Source organism: Kogia breviceps, chromosome 8 (assembly GCF_026419965.1).
Source record: "Kogia breviceps isolate mKogBre1 chromosome 8, mKogBre1 haplotype 1, whole genome shotgun sequence".
Taxonomy (NCBI): Eukaryota; Metazoa; Chordata; class Mammalia; order Artiodactyla; family Physeteridae; genus Kogia; species Kogia breviceps.
This window is the reverse complement of record NC_081317.1, coordinates 25,645,467-25,671,458: the sequence shown is the minus strand read 5'-3', so window position 1 is coordinate 25,671,458 and position 25,992 is coordinate 25,645,467. Positions and strand designations below refer to the sequence as shown.

Here is a 25,992-nt window from a genome sequence, read left to right as displayed (position 1 = left end):
AGGCTTTGTTATCAAGTGAAGATAGCAGATTGCAGAACAGTATAGGCAATAACCACAAACCAAACAAAAGCCACATAACAACATTGCCTATTTTCTGTGGGTGGCATATTAATGTGTAGAAAAACAGTGGCAGAGGGACAACACGCTAACTGATAAAGTGGTTTCCTCTGCGGATGGGGAGGGGCGGAGTGTGGAGGCAGAATCAAGATTGAATGGTGGTTAAACGGTATCTCAGTCTTATCTGTAATGTTTAAAAAGAAATTTTAAAACAATGTGCAAAAATAGTACAAATTGTTCTATAAAAGAACAGTAACAAAGGGGTCTAATTCTACCAGATAGTAAAATGTATTATGCATGGTAATGATTACAATTTAGTATGGCTCTTAACTAGAAAGACTGCTTGGTGAAATAGTAGTCTAGAAACAGACCAAAATACATACAGGGACTTAATATAAGATAAAAATGTAATTTCAGACCATTGTGGGGAAAACGCTATTAGGATACATGTCTAGCCATCTGGAGGTAAAAAAAGATGGATCACATCTTACACTCATAAAAATAAATTTTAGATGGATAGAGATTTAATGTAAAAGTGAAACCATAAACTAGAGGAGAGCATGGGAAAATACTCTTAACCCAAAAAAGTCATAAAAGGAATGATTAGTACATTTGACTACAGAAAGAATTTAAAGGTTGGAAACCAAACAAAAAATGTCTTAATAGTTTGATTTGCTCAATTAAATGGAATACTATGCATCTCTGGGAAAAATTGAGGCAGTTGTAGTTCTGCTGACATGCAGTAATTGTTCAAACACACAACAACAAGACACAAGTCAAGTCTAAGGCAGGAGAATTTGCTTTCCTATATATATAGTATAGAACTGTAGTATATAGTTCTTTTTGAAATTTTGCCTTTTACATGTTAACTTTACTACCTAGTTGATGAAGATATGTTAAAAATTATACCAAAGGATTGTCTTAATCATAACAATCATGTTGAGTGTTATGATACCAGGCACTTTGCTGAGCACTTTAACAGCAGTAACCCTACCCACAGCACTTGGGGATACATGGGTACCATTGTTGACCTCATTGTATTGGTGAAGAACTGACTGAGGCTTACAAAGTAATTTATGAATTCAAACTTAGGTATTTCCATTACTCTTACTATGCTGTAGGGTTTTCTAAGAACTGACGTCTACTGTGTTTTGTTTCTAAAATTGGGACAGAGGTATATGTGTGTATTGTGTTGTGTGTATGTTTTACTCAAAACTGCTAACTGCTGTCTTTACCACTTTTGTAAACCTCAGTTTATTTTTCTTTCTTTATGGTCTTTCATTATTGTGTTTGTGTCTTCTTTGTTTTCTAGACTCATCTTCTGCGATTGCCTAACAAAACTTAGTCCTTTTAAACTGGCTTAAAACTTGGTTACAGCTTGGGTCTATCCTGCCTCTGCATCTTTTTGTTTATGCTACGTTCCTTGACCTGAAGACTTCCTTGCAGTTTCTGTGTTCAGAACTTAACTATAAGACCTAAATGAAATTCTACTATGTAAAGACTTCCCAGGCCTTTCCAGCCTAATGCAGTTTCTGCCTGTGCTGTTTATCATATACAGCTTTTGATATTTCTTTTACTGTGACTTGACTTATACAGATTATTTAATTTTTCTTGTAAATTCTTTCAGGGAATTAGTTCTATGTTATCTTTTTTGTATTCCTTAAATGGAAAGCTCTCTGTAAGGATGTTCTTTTATATCTTTGGACATTTTAAATGATAGATTTGCAGAACAGAATGAGTATTAAAATTGAAGATTTTTCCCATGCCGTAAATGTTATGGATAAAGCTTTGGGGTTTAATCTGGAAGCCTTTTTGAACACTGTAGCCAGACTTCTACATTTAATTAAAATCAAAGAATCTCTACAAATTGGATAACTACTAAATTTTAAGGTAAATTTTACATACTTTCTGATACATAATTTTTCTAAAAACATTTTACAGTACATCAGGTGATTCTTCTCGGTCAAACCTTTTTGAAGATGCAACAAGTGCACTTGGTAAGTATCTACATTGTAAACTACCTTGTAAGAGACAGGGAGGAGGTTTAAGTTTCATTTTTCTAGATCATGAAAATGTTCATTTTCATGGTTGCTTACAATCAAGCGGCTAAATAATTTAGATAATTCAGTTGATGTTACTAAAGACTTTTGTAAGTTAATGTTTTATATATTGAGTCCTTTAAATTGTATTGTTAGAGTTAAGCATACTTCTTTCCTTAAAGCAGATAATTTTCCATTTTCCAAGTGTGGGTTTTAAATGAGCTTTTAACAAAGTTTGATCTGTGTACAGGTTTCTTACAAAGTATCTTTGAAATGAGTATAAGATGTTACTAAATCTGTCTCACATTTCATCTTTATTCACCTCCAGCCTTTATGCCACCTTGTAGCCTTATAGGTCCCCATCTGCATCTTGTTGCTTATATTGTACTTGCAGTGAAAGTGCCTTTTTATCCCGACTTTCAGTTTTACCTGTTGAATAATGTCTTTCCATCCTTCCCTTCACACCTAATCTGTCAAAATCAATTTGGGGTTTTTTGCCCATTTTCCCATTGTAACTATACCTGATACAGTGCCTGCTATAAGTACTCATTATTGGTCTGTTGGATGGCAACCCCATTCCTGCCCTTTGGTACTCTTCTGTACTACTGGAAATGGTAGGGAGGTAGAAGATGGGGAACAGGTGGGAATGGCAGCTTCAGTAGAGTATGGGCTTCTGGATTCCTTGTTTAGCTACTACAGCAGCAAGGTTCCAACAGCAGTAGTATCTCACAAGATGTGGGATTGGCCCTCTGGCCTAATTGAACGTGAACTCCATGGTGCCCTCATTGCCATGGAAAATGGCTGGCTGATTTCCCATAGCACATAGGGGCAAAATAGTTGTTTAATCAACTTAAGATCACCTGGATGTACCAAACCCACATTCCTATCTTTGAGAGACTGTTTTCTGGGATTACTCTGCTTCATATGAGTTAGTGTCCAACAATCGGGAAAACAGAAATCACTCTATTTCAAACAGGAAAAGGCTTAATCTTAGGAAATTGTTACAGAGGTGCTGGAACAGCTCAAGATTACCCAGAGATGAGTAAAGGGCTCTGCAGCCTCAGAGCTGAAACCAGCTAGCCTGTGCCCCTGCTGCTGTCGGAGGCTGTGGATGTTGCCATTGCTGCTTCAGTTGCAATGCACTGATGCTGCTGGGCGGAAGCCCAGGAGTCCACAGCTCTAGTTGCTCCTGCTGTAGTCTCTGGCGGTGGTGTCTTACCTTTTACACCTTGCATCTCTTAGAACAGCAGTTCTCAACTGTATGGTCTCGGGATCCCTTTACTCTTAATTTGTCCAGTCTTTATGTTGATACCTTGCTTCTTTAAATGTTTCTTCTTTGACTTCTGTGACACCACTCTTTTCTTGAACTGTACCTCTGACTATTCCTTCTCAGGCTTTTTGGTTAATTCTTTCAATCTTACCTGGCTTTTAAATGTATGAGTTTTCTTTGGTTCTGCTCTAGATCATAGTTCAAAGTTCAGAAATGGGAATGGCAAATACCAGGCATCTGCAGTTGGCACTTGAACAACACAGGGGATAGGGGCGCCAACCCCATGTAGTCAAAAATCCATCTATAACTTTACAGTCAGGCCTCTGTATCCATGGTTCTGCATCTGTAGATTCAACCAACTATGGATCATGTAGCACTGTACTAGGAATAGACTTATCTGATTATTAGTGGATCTACACAGTTCAAACCCATATTGTTCAAGGGTTAACTGTACTACAAGGATTCTCAAAACTAAAACTCTAGTACATATCTCCCTCTGACTTCCCAGACTCATTCTTTAAGCTACCAGCTGGAAAACCTATAACCTCCACAAGCTCCTTAGGTTCCAAATTTATTAATTCTTAATTCCCCCATCTGATTCTTCTCCTTTGTTCCCTTCTTGCTTGCATCATTGTCCACTGTCTACCAAAATATTGGCATCAGCCTTGACCCTCTGCCTCTCTTGGCCCAGTGAGGCCAGGAGTCCTGTTGATCCTCCTTCCTAAAGTCTCTGGAATATTTGTTTCTACTGCCACTTAATTGCCTTGGTTCATGTCCTTACCTTACTGATGCTCTTCTGTTACCCTCTTTTAACTGGTCTATTCCCTGCCACAGTGGAGTTTCTAAAAGGCAAGTCTAAATGAGGTCGTTGTTCCTTTCACAGCACCTCCTAACCCAGAAGATAAGTACAAGACTTTTTTTTTTTTTTTTTTAAGACTTTTTTTTTTTTAATGTTTATTTGTTTTTGGCTGTGTTGGGTCTTAGTTGCGGCATGCGGAATCTTTCATTGCAGCATGCGGGCTCTTTGTTGCAGCGCGTGGGCTTCTCTCTAGTTGTGGTGTGTGAGCTCAGTAGTTGCGTCACACAGGCTTAGTTGCCCCGCGGCCTGTGGGGTCTTAGTTCCCCAACCAGGGATCGAACCCATGTCCCCTGCGTTGGAAGGTGGATTCTTAACCACTGGACCACCAGGGAAGTCCCCCAAACTCATTCTTAATGACATCTAATGTTCTTCATCACTGCTTCTTCAGTCTAATTAGTTCTGTCTCATGTTGTTCATTGTCCCTTATTTTTCTAGGAGTCATTTCCCTCATACTTGCAGGATCTAAAGAGTATCAAACTTGAGTGTAGGCATTTCTTTTTGAGTTTTTATAACTTGACTAAGAAGCATGATTTTAGGAGGCATTGCATCAAGGAGAGGCATGGGAGCTCTGGAGTCTAGACAACTTGTGTTTGTGTCTCTGCACCATGACTTAACAGCCGTTGATCAAATTGTTAATCTTTCTAAGCCTCAGCCTCATTGTCTTTAAAAGGAAGGGAAAATAAACCTTTCTTATAGAGTTCTTATAAGAATTGAATGAGAAACACTATGTTAAAATAATACAGTTACGGTACTCCACAACTCTTAATTTTGTTTATTATTGATAATATTTTCTGTTTCTGGGAACTAGATTACTGAAAGTGTATTGGCACCTGAGTGATTTATGCTAGAATTATATCAGTGGGTAATTTAAAAGATAAAAGTAGCATAAGTACTTTATGGAATAGGTAGGGAAAAGTCATTACTCTAAACAAGGTATCAAATGCTGAATTTGCTCAGTGATACTTAGTTTTTTAAGCTCTACTTTCATAGTTATTAGATAACTTTATTGAAAATTTTGCCATCAACAAAGTAGAAAGGCAACTTATGGAATGGGAAAAAATATTTGCAAACCATGTATATAATAAGAGGTTAATATCCGTGATATATAAGGAACTCATACAACTCAATAGCAAAAAAAAAAACAATTTAAAATGGGCAAAGTACTTGAATAAACATTTTTCCAAAGAAGATATACAAAAGACCAATGAGTATATAAAAAGATGCTTAACATCACTAGTTGTTAAGAAAATGCAAATTAAAACCACAATGAGATATCACCTCAGGCCTTTTAAAATGGCCATCATCATCAAAAAGACAGCAAGGTATAGCAAATGCTGGTGAGGATGTGGAAAAAAGGAACCCTTGTAAACTGTTGGTGGGATTGTAAATTGGTGCGGCTACTATGGAAAACAGTATGGTGGTTCCTCAAAAATTAAAAATAGAACTACCATATGATCTAGCAGTTCCAGTTCTGGGAATCTATCTAAAGGAAATGAAAGCAGTAACTTGAAAAAATACCTGCATCCCCATGTTCATAACAGCATTATTTACAATAGCCAAGACGTGGAACAAACCTAAATGTCCATCGATGGATGAATGGATGAAGAAGCGGGGTGGGGTGTGTGTGTGTGTGTGTGTGTGTGTACACATAATGGGGTATTACTCAACAATAAAAAGTGAGGAGCTTCTGCCATTTGCAGCAACGTGGATGGACCTTGAAGGTATTATGCTAAGTGAAATAAGTCAGAGAAAGACAACTCCTATAGGATCTCACTTGTATGTAGACTCTTCAAATCAACAAAACAAATCATCAAACTCAAAGTGGCTTCCAGAGGCAGAGGATGGAGGATAGGAAGTTGGAAGAAGATGGTCAAAAGGTACAAACTTCAGTTATAAGATAAATACTAGGGATGTAGTGTACAACATGGTGACCAGATAGCTAGCATTGCTGTATGGCATATAGGAAAGTTGTTGAGAGTAAATCCTGAGTTCTCATCACAAGGAGAAAAAATTTTTTTCTTTCTGTTGTATCCATATGAGAAGATGGATGTTAGCTGAACCTGTTGTAATCATTTCACAATATACATAAGTCAAGCCATCATGCTCTGTCTTACACTTATACAGTGATGTATGTCAATTATTTCTCAAACTGGGTTTTGGGGGTAGATAGACCAGAGTTTTAGTGTAATAAACTATATGAAATAAGAAAAAATTCTGCAGAAAAAAATCATTCAACTGATTTTGTCACCTGTATATCAGGGAAACAATAAAGCAAAAATGGCATGTTCCCTTGCAAGGTTGAACCTGTGTTCAGATGGGGGGAAAGAAAATAGAGTGAAACATAAAATAAATTGCAAATCATGATAAATGATATTTTAAAAATTAATGGCTTCCATAAAGAAGAACAAAAGGCATTTATATTTAGGCTAGTCAGGCAGTACCTCTCTGAGCCTGTAGCATTTAAATTGAGAACTGGAGCATGTAAAGGAACACCATCAAAGAAGCTTGGTGTGTGTGAAGGTTCTGGGGCAGAAGCTGTGACTTGTGAAGCAAGTAGAAATGGATTGGTTGGACTGTGGCATGTGCAGGGTTGTTGAGGTTGGGAGCCCAAAATGAGATGAGGTTTAAATCTTTCTTAAAAGCTCATTTTGCAACTGGCTGAAGAATGGATTGTAGGCTTGGGGGCGGGAGAGGAAGCAGGGCATAATCTAGACCAGAGATTGTTGTGGACTGGTCTTGAGTGAAGGCAGGGAGAAAGAGGAAGCTTAATAGGTTTGGGTTATATTTTAGAGATAGGACCTACCAGGTATGCTAGTGGATTCGATGCGGAAGGAGGCGAAAGGGAATTGAAATCACCAAGGTTTCTGGTTCAAGCACTTGGATGGATAGAGGTGCTGCTAATTGAAGTGGAGAAGGCAGATGATAAATGGTGGGACATGTTGAAGGGGGAATCTTTGAGATCCAAAGTCACATGCTGGTATTGGTTGAGGAGTGAGCAGAATGTGAGAAGTGGACGCAGCATGTACAGACAGCTATGGCTGTGAAGGAAGGAGGGCAGACGGGTGGGCCAGTCCCTGAAAGAGAGTCGGGATGCAGTCAAGGGAGGCATGTTTTTGTTTTTAGGATGACATTCTAGGACATAGTTAACTGCTGATCAAGATAACTAGGTGGGCAGGAAAGAGTGGGAGATGGACAAGAAGTGTGGTAGCTTTAAGTTTAGTGGGAGAGAGTTGGCTTTCTTTAAATCAGTGTTGTCTGACATTTCCATGAAGAGTGAATCAGAGTTGGAGAGATCCTGTGGGAAATGTCTTATAGGGATAATTGTACCAGTTTTATACAGTATGGGACATTCTAACTTTCTAGCTTCCAACCTCCTTTTCCTCTCTGCTTTGATAACGAAAGGTGTCCAGGGAAAACAACTTATTACAGCACAGTTGATTTCGTGAAGTGTCCCTGCTACTTGTTCTCAAAAATCAGTTCATCTATCTCTTCTTCCAGGTTGCCTGCCCTGACTTGCTAATTCTTTTCTATGTTTGTGCTACACTTGTACTTGACATTTTTATTATGTGTATTAAACATACTGTATTTTCCGTTGCTGCTCTGTACCACAATTTAGTGGTATAAAACAACAGATTTATTATCTTATTATAGTACTGTAGGTTAGAAGTCTGATATGGAGCTCACTGGGCTAAAATCAGAGCTGCATTCCTTTCTGGAGACTCTAGGGGAGAATTTGTTCTGTGTCCTTTCCAACTTCTAGAGGCTGACCACATACCTTGGCTCATATCCCTTTCCTCTGTCATCAAAGGTGACAGCATAGCATCTCTGACCCTGCTTTTGTCCTCTCTTCCTTACATCTATTTCTCTGACCCTCTCATCTACTTCACTTCTACTTTTAAGGACCCTTATGATTACATCAGACCCACCCAGGTAATCCAGGATGATCTCCCTATCTTAAAGTCAGCTGATTAGCAACCTTAATTCCCTTTTGCCTTGTAACCTGACTTATTTATAGTTTCCAGGGATGGGAGGGGGTGGATTATTCTACCTACCACATATATGTTGTAGTTGATAACTGTTACTCAGCTTTGTATTCCTGGCACTGTAGTGCCTGAAACAGTGTATACATATATGCACTCAGATTACATGGAGATTGTTTATTAAATTTTCTTTTTCTTTCCCCTTCCACCCACACTTTTTTTTAGTGACAGGTCAGTCTTATGAGAATATGGTAACTGAGATCATGTCAATGGGCTACGAACGAGAGCAAGTAATTGCAGCCCTGAGAGCCAGTTTCAACAACCCTGACAGAGCAGTGGAGTATCTTTTAATGGTGAGAAACAGTTTGCTTTCTTTGTTCTAGTTGTTTAAGAACAAAATCTCAAAGAAACAGAGATTTTAAAGGGACAGTAACAATTCAGAAGATAATAATGATGTATGCTAGATAATTTACATAATACTTTTATTTTTCTTAGTATGTTAACATTTTGTGTTAATAAAATGTAACCTCTTCTAAAAGATTTTGATAGGATTTTCAATTAGAAAACAACGTGGCTAAATGGGTTGTAAAATTTGCTATCCACTTGGAGTAGTACCCTCAAAGGATGACAGCTTTGTGTTAGAGGGGTAGGGGTGGGGCAGATTTTAAATCTAATTGAATCCAACATTTTAGTAGCTTTTTTGCCTGCCAAGCATAATCCTGGATGTGCTATTTACAGCAAAAGTTTCAAGTTGGAAGCCCAAGCCAAATTTTGTACTATGTGTAAATTTCTTAATTAGTTGCCAGCTTTTAAAAACTGGGAGATTTCACTTAAAAGTTCAGATAATCTGGTTTATCTGGACAACTCGGATCCCAGATTTTCACAAGTGTTTAGGAAAAATTTTAGGTTGTAGACTCTTAATTCACTGTCTTCCTGTCCATTCCCTATTACCTGACAGCATCATGCATTTAATTTAATGTGTGAAATTACGACTGGTTCTATTGGCATTTGAATTGTTAGCTTATTTATAGTAAGTAGCAGTCGAGAGGATTTTGAATAAATTATTGGGTTTTGTTTTCTACTAATAAAGGTTTTTGAGAAATAGATTGTTGTGGGCATGGACTGAAACCCATGATATTTTATGGCAATGAATGTCTGTTTTACAAATGTGACATGGGTCAAAAGCAAAGTGTAGAAGTTTGCAATAACATTGGATTAACTTTTTAGTCTTAACATTTTATTCTATAATTCTTTGGTGTGTTGGAATATTATCAAAAGTCTCAATTGCCTTAAATATCATCTCAGATCCTAACTCTTTGGGGAATACCATCCACAAGTTTAATCCATTCCTTTGTTTCCAGTTGTACTTCTGTTAGAAACTCCTTTTGAGAGCGTAGTTTCAGGAGAGTCCCTGTCATGAGCAGATAACTGCTTCTCCTCCACCAGTCATTTGCCTACTTATTTGCATGAGATTCACAAAACCTTTTCTTAGCATATCATTTTATCATTTGAATTCTTTTTCCCATCGTCTTCTTGAGAGTCTTTAAAATGCTGGCAATTCATTTAATTATTTTGTTTGAAATTGAGGAATCATACTGGATTGATAGTTACTGTGGGTCTGTTTGTGGTTGCCGCTCTTTCCTCCCCCCCAAAAAAAACACATTATTTTAAAATATTGCCTTTCCTTTCATAGAATGGCTTTAATTTATACCTGATTTGGAATTCTGCATAAATTTCATGATATCAAATATTTTGATCTAATAGATTTGAAATTTTGAGGTATAAAAAAATGAATCACTTTTCACAGTTGCTGCTATTTAGCATCAAATACAAATGAATAGATGAGAGATAAGTTAATGAAACAGTTTAAAGTTTTATATATTTACTCTTTGTTTCATAGACTGGAAAAAAGGGGCTACCTTTAACTGTTACTAGTTTTTGACACTCCTGTATAAGTGAGGGTGAGTGTATGGGAAAGGAGAAATAATGATCTAATAAAGGGCTAAATACTATGTGTGAGAATTTGAGGTAGATCTGTAGCAGTGGTGATTAACTTTTTAGTTTAACAAACTTGTTTGAGAATTTGATGGAGGCTTTTGGATCCTCAATCTCTGTATAGTTTGTTAGCACTTGATAGCTCCTCATCCAAGGGTTTGAATTGGTGGATTGTGAAAAACATTTGTTTGTAATGCCTGCAATAAACTTCTAATATAGGCAGCCATTATCCTGCTGTTTATTACCGTTCATTCTTCATACGTTTATGATTTTGGCTTCTGATTTACTGGGAAATGGAAGCAATTACTATTACCATCTCATATTCAAATACAATATTTTCTCCTTCATTCTCCTTCCAAAATCTATGAAGATTTCATAAAGACTTTAATAAGTTGTATATGAGAAGTCTTATCAAAATAGGGGTGTTCCAAAAATCTTAGTGCAGTTTTAAGTTATAATAACTTCAGAAGATAAATGCCACAAACTTAGAAAAAGCATTACTTAAATACTTAATTATTTAAGATTCTTTCGTACCTATTTACTTTTTTTTTTTTTTTTTTGGCCATGCCATGCAGCTTGTGGGATCTTAGCTCCCTGACCAGGGATTGAACCTGCGCCTTCAGCAGTGAAAGTGCAGAGTCCTAACCACTGAACCGCTAGGGAATTCCCTTTACTTTTTGTAATTTTTGAATAATCAATTTTAAGTTTTTGTACATGATACATTTCTGGATGATGCTCACTCAGAACCATGGATCAGTAGAGGACATATCCTCCTCACTTGGCCGCTGTCATCACCTGCTCTGTCTCCATTAGACTCTTTTTTTCCAGCGATCACTTCACAACTGCCATGTGTGCCTCAAAATCTCTTTGGATGATCTTAAGGCTAGGGTTAAAAATACAATCCATTCTGTCGCTGAGCTGGTGAAAATTTCTGTGAGGTTCAGAAATCAACTAGAGGGGCTTACCTGGTGGCGCAGTGGTTGAGAGTCCGCCTGCCGCTGTAGGGGACACGGGTTCGTGTCCCAGTCCGGGAGGATCCCACATGTTGCAGAGCGGCTGGGCCCGTGAGCCATGGCTGCCGAGCCTGCGCATCCTGCACTCCGCAACGGGAGAGGCCACAGCAGTGAGAGGCCCACGTACCGCAAAAAAAAAAAAAAAATCAACTAGAGTGATATATAACATAAAAGCCAGATATGTCTAATTTTAATAAGATTTGTGTTGATATTTTGAAAATTTAAATAATTAGCCTTATAATATTAGACACCATTACTTCTATGCAAGTTTAGGGTCTTGCCTGATACTTTGGTGTTAGATGTTAACGTGTTGCTGGATAAACATTTCATGATTTATTTTTTTAATTGCAAAATTATTTACTTTATATCCTAGATCTACACTGTCTAGTAGGGTAGCTGCTGAGTACTATTAAGTACAAGTAGCTATTTAAATTAAGAAAATTAAAAGTAAGTTAAAATTTTAAGTGTCTTAGTACCATTAGCCACATTTCAAGTTCTCAGTAGCTACTTGGGGCTAATGGGTATTTTATTGGACAGCATAGATATAGAACTGTTCCATCATCATGGAAAGTTCTGTTGGACAATGCTACTGTATGTTATAGTAGTATGGGTTTATCTATACCACACTGAGGCCATTTCTAATCTAATTTGAATATGTGAAGATTTCAGATATGTCTTGATCCTTTACATTTAATTGAAGCAGACGTCTGTTTGATGCTTTCAGAAATTAGACAAGGATATTAAATAGATTCATAAGTCTCTTACTCTGTGTAATATTTAACTAACTTTGAATGATGAGCTATTTTAAAGCTTGGAAATTGTGTTATAGGGAATTCCCGGAGATAGAGAAAGTCAGGCTGTGGTTGACCCCCCTCCAGCAGCGAGTACTGGGGCTCCTCAGTCTTCAGTGGCTGCAGCTGCAGCAACTACGACAGCAACGACTACAACAACAAGTTCTGGAGGTAAAGTGGAATCTTTCAGTGGGGAGGAAATGGTCCTGAACCTTTAGTATAAAATAATTTAATCTGAAATACTTTTGAGATGAGGTTCATTCCCAGAGCATCTCAGTAACTCTTAAAACAAATTCTCTATTAAGTGTTAGAGAAGGACCCAGAAGAAATTATACTAAGTGGATATAAAAGACATTCTCACTTATATTAAACATCATTACTGAAGTTTTGGTAAAGGGCATATTCTGTTTAGCTTATTCTAAGGAAGAGATGGTTCCCATTTTGCATTTAGTGTTATATTCTGAAGCCGTTTGGAACGGTTTGCTCACCTTGTCTCTTTCTCTCCCAGTAAATGTCTTCACAGCCAGTAGGATCTTAATGGTTATTATAGAACCAAGGAAATTAAACCTGGGAGGTTTAATATCTTAACTCTAGAGGTGAAAGCAGAGCTTGAATTCAGGTGTCTTTACAGCACCCACTCTTCCACTGGCAAAGGTTTGACTAGAAAGCAAAGCCTGGAGCCCGTGGTAGTCCCAGGAATTAGTTAATGTTCTCTTTCATTATTTCTTCTGTAAAATTGATAAAGTAATTAAAACTGTTACTTTTGAAGAGACCATTCTTTTATGTATTTCCTAGCTCTAATTATGGCAGTCATCTCTGGTTGACAGAAATCCCCAAGCACTTTGGATAGGCTCTCATTTCCTGAGATTCAGCATGGAAATAGAAGAGGAGGCCACAGATTTGGTTCAGATTTGGGGTGCTGTCCCATTCAGTGGCAGTTATTGGGTAACTTAGTTTCTGAGTCTCGATTTCTTCTTCTGTAAAACTGGTGTTAACACAAAGAAGAATAAGTAGCCATATGATGTGGCCATTTTTAATTTGAATGATTGTCTTGAATAATTTAGATGACAGTGTACATCTAAAAAATTCTCATTACTCTTAGTAATCTCAAAAGCATAATTCTTTTGTATGCAATTAAAGTAGGTAAGTGTTTTGTGTTTCTTAATCCTGGTATATATTTTTCTTAGGAACTTTTGAGCATCAGGAACAACTTTTAATACTTTTTATTTTGATAGAATGCATGAAGGGCACAAGTTCTCAGTGTTACTTGATAATATTGAGTGCCCAGGGCAATTGTAGGAAAACTTTGTTCTTTTAGTGTTCTGTACTCTCTACCTTAGCTAATAGGAATAATTTCTGCAGTATGAGACTTGCGAGCTGGTGCAGTTTGAAGATGTTTTCATTATTTACTTCATTTTATATACATCTGAGAATTCAAATCATATTTTTTCTTGACAGTGTTTGCTGTCTAGATTATGTTTGTATATGTAATTGCTATTTTTGTTTAAAAATGTTCATGTATATTTTAGGACACCCTCTTGAATTTTTACGGAATCAGCCTCAGTTTCAACAGATGAGACAAATTATTCAACAGAATCCTTCCCTGCTTCCAGCATTGCTACAACAGATAGGTCGAGAAAATCCTCAGTTACTACAGGTGACTGTTTAATCAGTTAATTTCCAAAAATGGGTTTAGAGTGTATCACATTTTGTAGAGGTCCGTGAGCACCCCTTCTTCACCAAGTCTATAAACTGTTCTTCTAAGCTGCACTCAGTAGAAGATGCTATAGATAGATGTACTGATAAAACAAGAATTGGGGGGTGGGGATTGGGTTAAATATTTGTTTGGGAAACACTTTATTAAAGAATCTGAGAAACTCTAACAAAAAGAAATGTTTAACTCTCTAGGTCTCTCTTTCCCAAGCTTATTACTAGTGGCGCACTACCTCATAGAAAACATACCTGTGGGCTTATTTTAATGCTCAGGTCATGAAATATTTGAGTTTTGGATAGCAGCGGTCCCCAACCTTTTTGACACCAGGGACCGGTTTCGTGGAAGACAGTTTTTCCACGGACCAGGGTTGGGGGATGATGGTTTCCGGATGATTCAAGCACATTACATTTATTGTGCACGTTATTTCTCCTATTATTACATTGTAATATATAATGAAATAATTATACAACTCATCATAATGGAGAATCAGTGGGAGCCCTGAGCTTGTTTTCACTTGCCACTCACTGATAGGGTTTTTTTGTTTTGTTTTTGTTGTTGAATTACGCGGGCCTATCACTGTTGTGGCCTCTCCCGTTGCGGAGCACAGGCTCCGGACGCGCAGGCTCAGGCGCCACGGCTCACGGGCCCAGCCGCTCCGCGGCATGTGGCATCTTCCCGGACCGGGGCACGAACCCGTGTCCCCTGCATCGGCAGGCAGACTCTCAACCACTGCGCCACCAGGGAAGCCCACTGATAGGGTTTTGATATGAGTCTGCAAACGATTTATTATGGTCTGTGTGCGGTCAAACCTCTCTGCTAACGATAATCTATATTTGCAGCTGCTCCCCAGCCCTAGCATCACTGCCTCAGCTCCACCTCAGATCATCAGGCATTAGATGCTCATAAGGAGCACGCAGCCTAGATCGCTTGCATGAGCAGTTCACAGTAGGGTTTGCGCTCCTATGAGAATCTAATGCCTCTGCTGAGCTGACGGGTGGAGCTCAGGCGGTAATGGAGGCAATGGGGAGCAGCTGTAAATACAGTTAAAGCTTGGCTCTCTTGCCCGCCTGCCCGCTCATCTCCTGCTGTGCAGCCCAGTTCCTAACAGGCCACAGACTAGTACCGGTCCATGGCCCAGGGATCATGGACCCCTGTTTTACTAGTTATACTAGTAGGCATTCTACTGCCTACTAGTGTGGAGGATAAAATATATATAACTTCTATTTTTTTCTTATAGCCATCAAGTAGTTTTTTAACAATGATGGGGGGGGGGTGGGAGTGTTTATGAAAGAGAATTTGGATTCTTTTAATTCTTCACTGTTTACCTCAGAAATATGAAGTTTCTTTAATGTACAAGAAATCACATACTTCCAAAGATTGAATAATCCAGAATCATTCTAAAATAATGCAGTTGCAGAGTTATAACTTTCTCTTATTTGTATTAGAATTCTTATTTTCCTGAAGATACTTTATATCAATGTCTTGTTTTTCTCTGTCCTTCAAATCACTGCAGCAAATTAGCCAACATCAGGAGCATTTTATTCAGATGTTAAATGAACCAGTTCAAGAAGCTGGTGGTCAAGGAGGAGGTAGTGGAGGTGGCAGTGGAGGAATTGCAGAAGCTGGAAGTGGTCATATGAACTACATTCAAGTAACGCCTCAGGAAAAAGAAGCTATAGAAAGGGTGAGTTTCAGTAAAACTTAGAAATTCAGTTCCTAGTCACACAAGCCACAGTGCAGATGCTCAGTAGTCACATGCGGTTAGTGGCTCCTGCACTGGATAGTCCAGATACAGAGTATTTCCATCACCGTAGATAGCGTTTACTGGACAGAGCCAAACAGAGCATTATTAACCTAGGGACTGCAGTGGAGACAGTCTCCTCTCAGTCCTGCTCTCCATTGTGTGCTTTGCGAAGCCAAGGGACTAGCACTGAATACCAGTCTAGCATGAAATAGTTATCAATAGATCAAGAAACTAAAATTTTCATTGATGTTTTAGAATTCAATAAGAAAAAATGATCTTAAAGTATATGCCCAATACAAGATTATCCATTTTTGATTTATATTTCAAATTTTATTTCACTGTTGTTTCTAAAATGTAAATATATATGTATATGAATATTTTCATAAAATACATGTATAGTAAACATCAGAACCTGGTATCCTGATTCTCTTTTCATCCTTATCATGTCTGCCCATACAGGTTGTGGCACTGCAGTAACCTAGTTTTTATGATACTGTGACTAGTCATTCATTTTTCTCTGGGCCCCATTGTTAATATTTGTTAATAGGGAATCATAGTACTTGCCCTGTCTCATCTTACAAAGTGTTTTGAGATGGAAATCAGAGAAAGTGCATTTTAACTTAACACTTAGAAAATCATTGGAACTATAATTAGTCTTTGTTTATGACAAACATGTCAGGTGTTAGGTTTGTAACTATGTATTTCTTAAAAGATACCTTATATATTGCAGTGTTATTTTTTCCCCCTCAAATAAATAGAAGTGACAATAGACAATTGCCTCACTTGTTCTAGAGCAGCTTTTTTTTGAGGTTACAGTTATCAAATCTTGATTTCTGTGTTGGAGAAATTTTTTCTATTGTTGCTTGTGCTTTTGGTGTCATAGAAGAGAACATTGCCTAACCCAAGGTCCAGAGATTTAAGCCTGTATTTTCTCCAAAGAGTTTTATAGCTCTTATTACATTTATGTAATGTAAAATGTCTATAATCCATTTCAAGTTACTTTTTGTTTATGGTGTGAGGTGTAGGAGCCTAGCTTCATATCTTTTGCCTGTGTATATCCAGTTGCCCCAGCACCATTTATTGAAAATACTGTTCTTTCCCCATTAAATTGTCTTGGCATCCTTGTTGAAAATATGTTGACCATAAATGTGAGGGTTTATTTCTGGGCTTTCAATTCTGTTCCTTTCTATATGTTTATCCTTATGCCAATCCTTCATTGTCTTGATTACTCTGGCTTTGTAAGTTTTGAAATCTGGAAGTGCGAGAGCTCCATATTTGTTCTTCTTTCCCAAGATTGTTTCGACTCTTGTGGTTCCCTTGCAGTTTCATAGCAATTTTAGGATTAGCTTGTCCAATTTCTGCAAAAAGAAAACTGGCTAGAATTTTGATTAGATACTGTGGTTTTTTCTATAGATCAATTTGGGGAGTATTGCCATGTTAGCAATATTAAGTCTTTACCAAGCCATGAACACAGAATAGGATGTCTTTCCATATTGAATTTCTTTCAGAAATTTCTTTAATCTTCAGTTTATACTTTTGCTAAATTTATTTCTAAGTATTTTTATTCTTTATGACGCTGTTATAAAGAGAATTGTTTTTCTTTCATTTTTGGATTGTTCATTGCTAGTTATATAGAAATACAATTTAATTTTGTGTATCTTGCAACCGTTCTGAACTCATTTATTCTGATAATTTGTGTGTGTGTTCCTAAGGATTTCTATATGTGGGATATCATTTGCAGGTAGACATAGTTTTACTTTTTCAATCTGGATGTCCTTTATTATTAATATTTACATTTTATATATATATATATTTGCTTAATTGTCCTATCTAGAGCTGCCTCTGTATAATAGCTGCCTCTGTTGAATAGCAGTGACGAGAGCCAACATCTTTATCTTGTTCCAGATCTTAGAGGAAAATAAAACGTTTAGTCTTTCACCATTAAGTTTGATGTTAGCTGTGCGTTTCATTAGATTCCTTTTATCAGGTTGAAGAAGTTCTGTTCCTAGTGTGTTGGATATTTTTATCACAAAGGGTGTGGGATTTTGTCAAATTGTGTGTTGATTGAGGTGGTCGTGTGGTTGTGTCCCTTTTTCTGTTAATATGCCTTATTACGCTGATTGATTTTTTTGTATGTTGGTCTAACCTTGCATTCGTGGGGCGTTGCTGGAATTGACCTGCTAATATTTTGTTGACGATTTCTGCATCTATATTCATAAGGAATATTGGTCTGTAGTTTTTTTGTGATGTCTTTGTCTGGTTTTGGTATCAGAGTAATATTGGCCTTACAGAATGAGTTCCCTCCTCTTCTGTTGTTTGGAAGAGTTTATGAAGAATTGGTGTTAATTTTTCTTTAAAAGAGTGGTAGAATTCACCAGTGAAGTTATCTGGGCCTGGCTTTGGGGGAAGCTTTGTGACTACTAATTCAATCTCTTTGCTTGTCATAGGACTATTCAGATTTTTCCTTTTTATCTTGAGTCAATTGGGGTGGTTTTTGTCTTTCTAGGAATTTGTCTATTTCATATATGTTATCTAGTTTGTTGGCATACAACAACTTAATTGTTCTCAGTATTCCCTGATAGTTTTCATTTCTATAAAAAGTGGTAATGTTCCAACATTTATTTTTGATTTTAGTCATTTGAATCCTCATTTTCCCTGTCAGTTTAGGTAAAGGTTTGTCAGTGTTGTTGATTTAAAGAAAAAAAGTGAGAACTTTTGGTTTTGTTGATTCTGTGTTTTTTCTAGTCTCTATTTTATCTCCTTCTGCTTGCCTTGGATTTAGTTTCCTCTTTTTTCCCCTAGTTTCTTAAGGTTGAAGCTTAGATTATTGATTTTATATCTGTCTTAATACATAGGCATACCTCTTTATTGTACTTTACTTTGTTGTATTTTGCAGTTAATTGCATTTTTTATAAATTGAAGGTTTGTGGCAACCCTGTGCTGTCAGATGATGGTTAGCATCTTTCGGCAATGAAGCATTTTTTAATTAAAGTATGTACATTGTTTTTTTTAGACATGATGCTGCTGCACACTTAATAGACTACAGTATAGTGTAAACGTAACTTTCATATGCATTGGGAAACCAAAAATTCGTGTGACCCGCTTCATTGCGATATTCGCTTTATAGCAGTGGTCTGTAACCGAACCTGCAGTATCTCTGAGGTATGCCTGTAGATATTTACAGCTAGACGGTTTCCTCCAAGCACTGCTACAGCAGCATCCCATAAGTTTTAGTGTGTTGTGGTTTTATTTTCATTCATCTCAAACTATTTTCTATTTTCTTTTGTCATTGTTTTCTTTGATCTGTAGGTTTAGGATTGTATCAGTTTCCACATTTATGAATTTCCAAATTTCCTTCTGTTATTGATTTCGAAGTTCATTCCATCGTGGTCAGATAACATAATTTGCATAATTTAAATCCTTTTCAATTTATTGGGGCTTGTTTTATGGCTTAACATGGTCTTTATGGAGAATGTTCTGTGTATACTTGAGAAGGATGTATCATTTGCCGTTGTTAAGTGTTCTCTAAATGTCTGTTAGGTCTGGTTGGTTTATAGTATTTTTCAAGTCTTCTATATCCTTGTCAGTCTTCTGCCTTCTCGTATGCATTATAGAACATGGGGATATTAAAGTCTCCAACTATTGTTGAATTGGTTATTTCTCCCTTCAAGTCTGTCAGTTTTTGTTTCATGTATTTGGGGGCTCTGTTGTTCTCTATGTTTATAATGAAGTCTTTCTGATTGTTTTATCATCATAAAATGTTCTTTGTTTTAGTAACAATTTTAATCTTAAAGTCTGTTTTGTCTGATATTAATATAGTCACTTCAGCTCTCTTTTTGTAACTGTTTGCATGGTATATATCTTTTTCCATCCTTTTACTTTCAGCATATTTGTGTCTTTGAATCTAAAGTGTGTCTTGTAGAAGCAATATAGTTGGATCGTGCCCTATCTACCTTTTACTTCAGCTAGCCCAGCTTTAATCTGGACAAGACCTAGGTAACAAAATCATTTTTGAGTTTCTTCTCCTTTCATGGATGAATATAATCATGCTGAATCGGGACTTTTGCCCAGTTTTTAAAAGTCATTTCTTGATATAGTCTAGTGCAAGACGATTGAGACAGTTGAGGAAGGGGGTTCATAAATAACATTTGGCTGACAAATGTGTGGTACCTAGGGAATTAGACAGTTGACCTGAGTGTTTAAAGGCTTTTAAAAGCAGCAGTTACTGAGTTACAAGTGATTTTTAATAGACTAGGAAGACAAAAATTAAATGGGTCGTATCACCATTTAAAATGGTATAAAAATTAAGCAAATAAAAATCGAACACCGTATGTCTTGATTTCAAAAATATATCATGTAATATTACTAATAATTGACCACCCATTTTTGTAGTATGAAGTGTTTCATAAGGCAAGGAGGTTGAGAGTAATGTATGACCCTAATGAAAGATGTGGCTCTCTTTACAAATAATTAGCAACCTCTGGTTGCTCTCATCCATAGCTTCACCACTTACTGTACTGAAAGCCACTTGATTTACAGATTTCTGTAAGGTCATTTATTTTTAAACCACCACAGAAGCTAATTTTTAGTGTTAATACCAATGAGTGTTACCAAAGTATCTGTTAGCCTAATAGCTTTAACTAGGAACAAAGAATTTGTAGGTGGTTACAGGAAAGGGCCTGGGTTCTATCAAGCCCCTTGAATTGGACAGTGACTCCATATTCAGATAGAGATGAATTCATGTAAAATTCTCAAGCTTTTTTGTGTCCTTTATAGTATGTTTTCAAGTGATGATCTGTCAGTAGTGCTATGCTAGACTCCATAATATGTTTTCTTTCTTTTCTTCCAGTTAAAGGCATTAGGATTTCCTGAAGGACTTGTGATACAAGCATATTTTGCTTGTGAGAAGAATGAGAACTTGGCTGCCAATTTTCTTCTACAGCAAAACTTTGATGAAGATTGAAAGGGACTTTTTTTTATCTCACACTTCACACCAGTGCATTACACTAACTTTGTTCACTGGATTGTCTGGGATGACTTGGGCTCATATCCACAATACTTGGTATAAGGTAGTAGATTCTTGGGGATGGGGAGGGGGGTCTAGGATACAGGGCAGGGATAAATACCGTGCATGTCTGCTTCAGTTAGCAGATGCCGCAGATCCACACAGCGTGTAAAATATTATACAACCAAAAGTCAGCTTTTGCAGGTCTTTATTTCCTCTATAAAACAGTAGGTAACTTTTCCTAGGTTTCACTCTTTTTAGTGTACTAGATCCAGAAATTTAGTGTAATGCCCTGCTTTATATTTCTTTGACTTAACAGTGGTTTCAGAAAGAATCTTTGCTACCTAGAATCTACAGTCCCTATTTTATGGCAACACTGGATAATGGCTTTGTTAAATTAAAAAAAAAAAAATTGGAGCAACTGTAAACAGAAATGCCAAATTATTGATGGTTATTGTTGCTGCTTCAAATAAGTATAAAATTAATGTGTAAGAAAGCCCATTCTTTCATGATAAATACTTGGGGTTGAGGGGGGAGAGGGGGAATCTTTTCTTAAAATGAAAATAATTACTGCTATTTTAAATTTCTTGATCATTGAATGTGAGACCCTTCTAAAATGATTTGAGAAGCTGTACAAGTATAGGCAGAGTTATTTTCCTGTTTACATTTTTTTGGTTTGTTTTGGGGGGAAAATTGGTAGGTGTCTAATTACTGTTTACTTCATTGTTATATTGCAGTAAAAAGTTTTAAAACCACAGTTGCATGTTTGCTTTTGATGTATCCCGTTGTGGAATTAGCACTTTGGGGCCAATGGAGAAATGCAGCATTCACTATCCCTGTCTTCCCCTTCCCTCAGCAGAAATGTGTTTGTCAGCAAGTCGTGAATTCCAACTGCTGCCTTTTTTAAAACCCACAAAATGCTGATTCAGTTCAAAATTAGTGCAAATGTCTCAAAACTGGGTTTCTGATATTTGTCAATGTTTTTCCTTATTAGATAAGAATGTATGACCATTAAAGTCATTTAGGATTATTTGCTTTCGAAAAGTGAAGGTGGACAGAACTATAATCTAGCATCCTTTATTGCATTGGACAGACTGGAGAAATCTTTTGGAAGGGTTGGGAGATGCGGCTGGAAAAGTACTTTGGAAAATATACAATCAAGATATCTCATGGCATATTAAAAGAAAAATCTTAATAGCAGTGTTGGCTTTTATTTGGATTTTTTTCCTCTCATCTTTTTTCTTTGGAATCTCCTTCATTGTCATTGTTATTTGATCATAAAGAGGGAGCAGGTGTCTACTTGTTCAGTTTTTCAGTCTGTTTTCCTGAATATAAAAAAAACTGTTTAAAGAAATGTTTTTTTCTACTATCTGATACTGAGTGAAGATGAATTTGCACAGATTTCTTCCTGCATAATCTCTTAATAATACTTAGCACAGTTTGGTGACGATTTTTAAGCTTTTACGTCATGCACTCATGAACTATCTCATGAAAATAAATGAAACCATGATTTCTCCCCATGGTGTTATCATGTAGTTTAATCTTCACGTGTTTATTCCATAAACACAACAGGGCCTTTGGACTTTGTATTACCTGTATGTTTTATAATGGATTATGCAGAAATGTCTCAGAATAAAATGAGGATTTCTAAATCTGTTCATCTTTCAAGGCAGAACAATGAGTTGGGAAGAGGGGTGGCAGTTCTGGTGAGAAAATGGGATACTTTATTTTAACGATATTTAATCTGCCACTTAATTGCTTAGAGCATAGTGAAAGCTGGAAAAGGGAAAAAACCAGCAGCAACCTCTCTTTTCTCTGGAAAGTGACAGCAGAAGGTGATCGATCGCATGGAGCTTTTGTCCTTGGACAACAAAACTACAAATAGTGGGATTAATAATTACCAGAAGACAGTTCAAGCCAAGTTTTGACCATTCTTTATCTGCTTAAAGAATCACCCATGACACTCTGAAAGAAATAGGCTTTTTGTGACCTTTTGCAGTTATCTTTTAATTTACAAACAGTTTTGGTTAATCTGAGTGACTACATGACTTTGGAATTTTGCATTTGAGGTATTCTGTCATCTATTTTCTGAAATATATTTATTGTTGAGGTACTCTGTGGAAAATGAGGAAGCTTAGGTTTATATTTGTTCAATTCTTATTGCCATCCCCTAGTCAAATATGTCTTTACATTGTTTAAAAATACTGAAGTAGGGGGCTTCCCTGGTGGCGCAGTAGTTGAGAATCCGCCTGCCAATGCAGGGGACATGGGTTCGTGCCCTGGTCCGGGAAGATCCCACCTGCTGTGGAGCGGCTGGGCCCGTGAGCCGTGGCCGCTGAGCCTGCGCGTCCGGAGCCTGTGCTCCACAATGGGAGAGGACACAGAGGTGAGAGGCCCGCGTACCGCGCAAAAAAAAAAATACTGAAGTGTTCCACCATACAATTTCTTCGTGTATTAGATGGCTAGGATTCTAGAGAAGTAATTATAAAATATTTTCAATATATCCAACATGGCATTTCTCATTTTTTTAAATGATTTTACCATATGGAATCTTAGATTGTAAGTTGACGGTGCCTCTATCACTGATCCTTCTGTTTTCTTCAGTAATTGGTGAACAGTGTGTGTAGGAGGCCAGGCACTAGGTCGATTTTATTGGGGCTCCTGTTAGTGTTCTCAGCTGAAACATCAACACAGAGGTGGGATACTTGATAGAATGTAATCAAAGTTCATGAGAGCTTTTAGAGATTTCAGTGAGTTCCCCATTTGCCATACTTCTTTTCTTGTATCAGCCAGCCTAAGATAGCTACAAAATATTCAACCAAAAGTAAGCAGTTTCGGGGAGTCTTTCCTGACCCACGTCTGTGTTCTGGTGAGTTCCCTAGCTGTGCGTCTCAGGTACAATGTGTCCTTCCAATTGACGTCCCAGTGTCCATTTTGTTCCACTTTGTTCTAAGCCAGGGGCTGGCAAACTGCAGCCCCTTGAGCCAAATCTGGCTCACCGTCTGTTGTATGAGCCATGAGCTAAGAATGGCCTTTACATTTTTAAATGTTTTTTGGTTTTGTTGTTTTTGTGAAAAGGATTTTATGACATGAAAATTGATTCAAATTCCAGTGTCTATAAATAGTTTTATTGAAACACAGGCACGCTCATTTATTTACATATTGTCTATAAGCAGCTACCTTTGTGCTGAAGAGGTTTGCCGTTGAATAGTTGCAACAAAGACTATGGCCAGCAAAACCTAAAGAATTATTATCTGGCCCTTTATAGAAAAAGCTTGCCACCCCTGTTTTAAATTGCAACCAGGTCCATCATGAGTTAAATTATGATGCTTTCCCCCCTCTGTTTGGCATTCTTGGCCTCTTGAGGTCTTAGCTTCAGTTTGCTTTGCTTGTGACCCTCGTGGGTTCTTTCCAGAGGGGTGGCATCACCCCCATATATTCATTATCAAAGGGAGGAGCACACCGTGTGCCTGGTGTGCTCGTTTGGCATGTATGCGGTGTCTAAAATTATTCTTTGCTGTTCTATGCTATGTCTTTCTCTTTATTAAGATAAGTTAATTCAGCATTAAGCGCTGTCAAAAGCACTTGGCATAGTGATGAATCAACCAGAACAGAAAAGTCAAATGAATGCATCTGGGAATCCGTGCGCCCTCGGATCAGAGTTGGGGCAATTCGAAAAAGGATCTTAACCACAGCTGGAAGAGAGTAGATGGAACCTTGGAGGTAGGGATATAGCAGTTGGACGTGTTGGGTGACTGACTAGTTTCCAGAACTGCGTGTGGATAGTTTGGGGATGGGAGGAGCAGTGACGAGGCAGGAGAAGGCTTGGACTTGGCAGGCAAGAGATCCAGCACTGTGCACTAAAGGTTGGGGAACCACAGAGACACTGATAGTGACAAATCGGTTATAAAAGGCCTTCCCTATCATATAGTTGACATGGAAAGTGGCCCCACAAGGAGGGTTTGCACTGTGGAGAGGAGGTGAGGAGGACCAAAGAAACGTCAGCGATGACAGATTTGCTTCATGTGTGGTGCTGTGGATTCCAAAGTGAATGGAAACACGGTCTCTGCCATTGAGCTTGATATACTATCTCAGAGACCGTTTGAATAGTAATGGATCCTTCAACAGGTGCAGCATACCTTGTCTTCTAGGAGCACAGATTCGAAAATCTTCAATCCAGACTTGTGCCTCATGTCTCACTCAGAACGTATTTTCCATTCTGACTGATCCTCCCTTCTCACCTGGCTCAGAATGAGTTATAGATATTTGTAGATAGTATTTCTCTCCAGACCATGAGGTGGTCTTCAGGGTGCCTGGGGAAGCTGGCCTCCAACCCTCGCCCCGAGCAGCCTCACCCTTTTTCTCCAATGTTTTGTTATAACAATTAGGTTTTCTGTGATGAAAATATTGAGCACCTCTATCCTACACTTGTACTAGCTGTAGATGGGCTTCCTGTCCAGGACCTTCCACACTTCAAGCGTATATGTGTCTGCCTGGATTGCTTACTGCTTGTTGAATTACCACCTTAAGGCTCAAAGGATATTTGATATGGATCCTGAGTTTTGTTATTGACAGCTTCCATCTCTATAACAAAGTCCAAAATTGTAAATCATAGAAGCCAACTGGGTTTTATTTGCCAACAGTAGCAGATTAGAAGAACATGTGATAAATTATCTCAAAATTGGTTAAAAATTAGATGAGAATGAATGGGACTGGTAGGGCTATGCCTGAGAACAGCTTGAGGTTATAATTTTTTATTTTTCTTTTTGTTGGGTGATTTTATGGACCCTGGAGTTGATTTTTTTTTCCCCCAACTTTTTAGCATTTTAGTTTATTTAGGTGGGGGCATTTTGTGGGTTGTGTTTTGTTTCATTTTCAGATTTCTTTTTTGTCAGTAAGGCCTGCTTCTGCTTGTTTGACATCATTTAAGCTAATTTTTATATTATCTCCACTTCTAAGGAAATTATGAAGGAGAGAGAAATCTTTTCACGAATTGTTTAATTGTAAAATATTTTTGTATCTTAAATTTTGGTGTTACAATTTTTATACCATGTTTGCATTTTTGCAAAAAGCCTTAATTTTTTCATCCTTACACAATCTCAGACTTCCAGAAAAGTTGTGAGAACAGCACAAAAAGCTCCCAATTACCCACACCCCCTCCTTCCCCAAACCCATTTAAGTTTTGCAGTTGTCCTAGTAATGTCCTCCATAGCAGAAGACTTCAATCCAGAATAATACACTGCATTTAGTTGGTCTCCTTCAATCCGTACTCTTGTGGGCCTCTCACTGTTGTGGCCTCTCCCGCCGCAGAGCACAGGCTCTGGACGCGCAGGCTCAGTGGCCATGGCTCCCGGGCCCAGCCGCTCCGTGGCATGTGGGATCTTCCGGGACCGGGGCACGAACCCGCGTCCCCTGCATCCGCAGGCAGAATCTCAACCACTGCGCCACTAGGGAAGCCCAAATCTGTACTCTTTCTCGGTCCTTCCTTGATCTTTATGAGCTTAACTCTTTTTTTTTTTTTTTTT

The 25,992-nt window shown here is 37.7% G+C and overlaps 1 protein-coding gene across 2 annotated transcripts in view; it reads left to right on the top strand.

Moving 5' to 3' along the window:
• The window catches only part of RAD23B (RAD23 homolog B, nucleotide excision repair protein), a 45,538-nt gene extending 23,871 nt beyond the window's left edge, over positions 1-21,667 (top strand). For both annotated transcript variants that reach the window (XM_059073401.2, XM_067041010.1), the window contains exons 5-10: positions 1,999-2,054; positions 8,431-8,558; positions 12,043-12,175; positions 13,534-13,661; positions 15,232-15,402; positions 20,312-21,667. In XM_059073401.2, the coding sequence (XP_058929384.1) occupies positions 1,999-2,054; positions 8,431-8,558; positions 12,043-12,175; positions 13,534-13,661; positions 15,232-15,402; positions 20,312-20,425 (730 nt within the window). In that variant the 3' untranslated portion in view covers positions 20,426-21,667. The remainder of the gene's footprint in view (positions 1-1,998; positions 2,055-8,430; positions 8,559-12,042; positions 12,176-13,533; positions 13,662-15,231; positions 15,403-20,311) is intronic.
• The last annotated feature ends 4,325 nt before the right edge of the window (positions 21,668-25,992 follow it).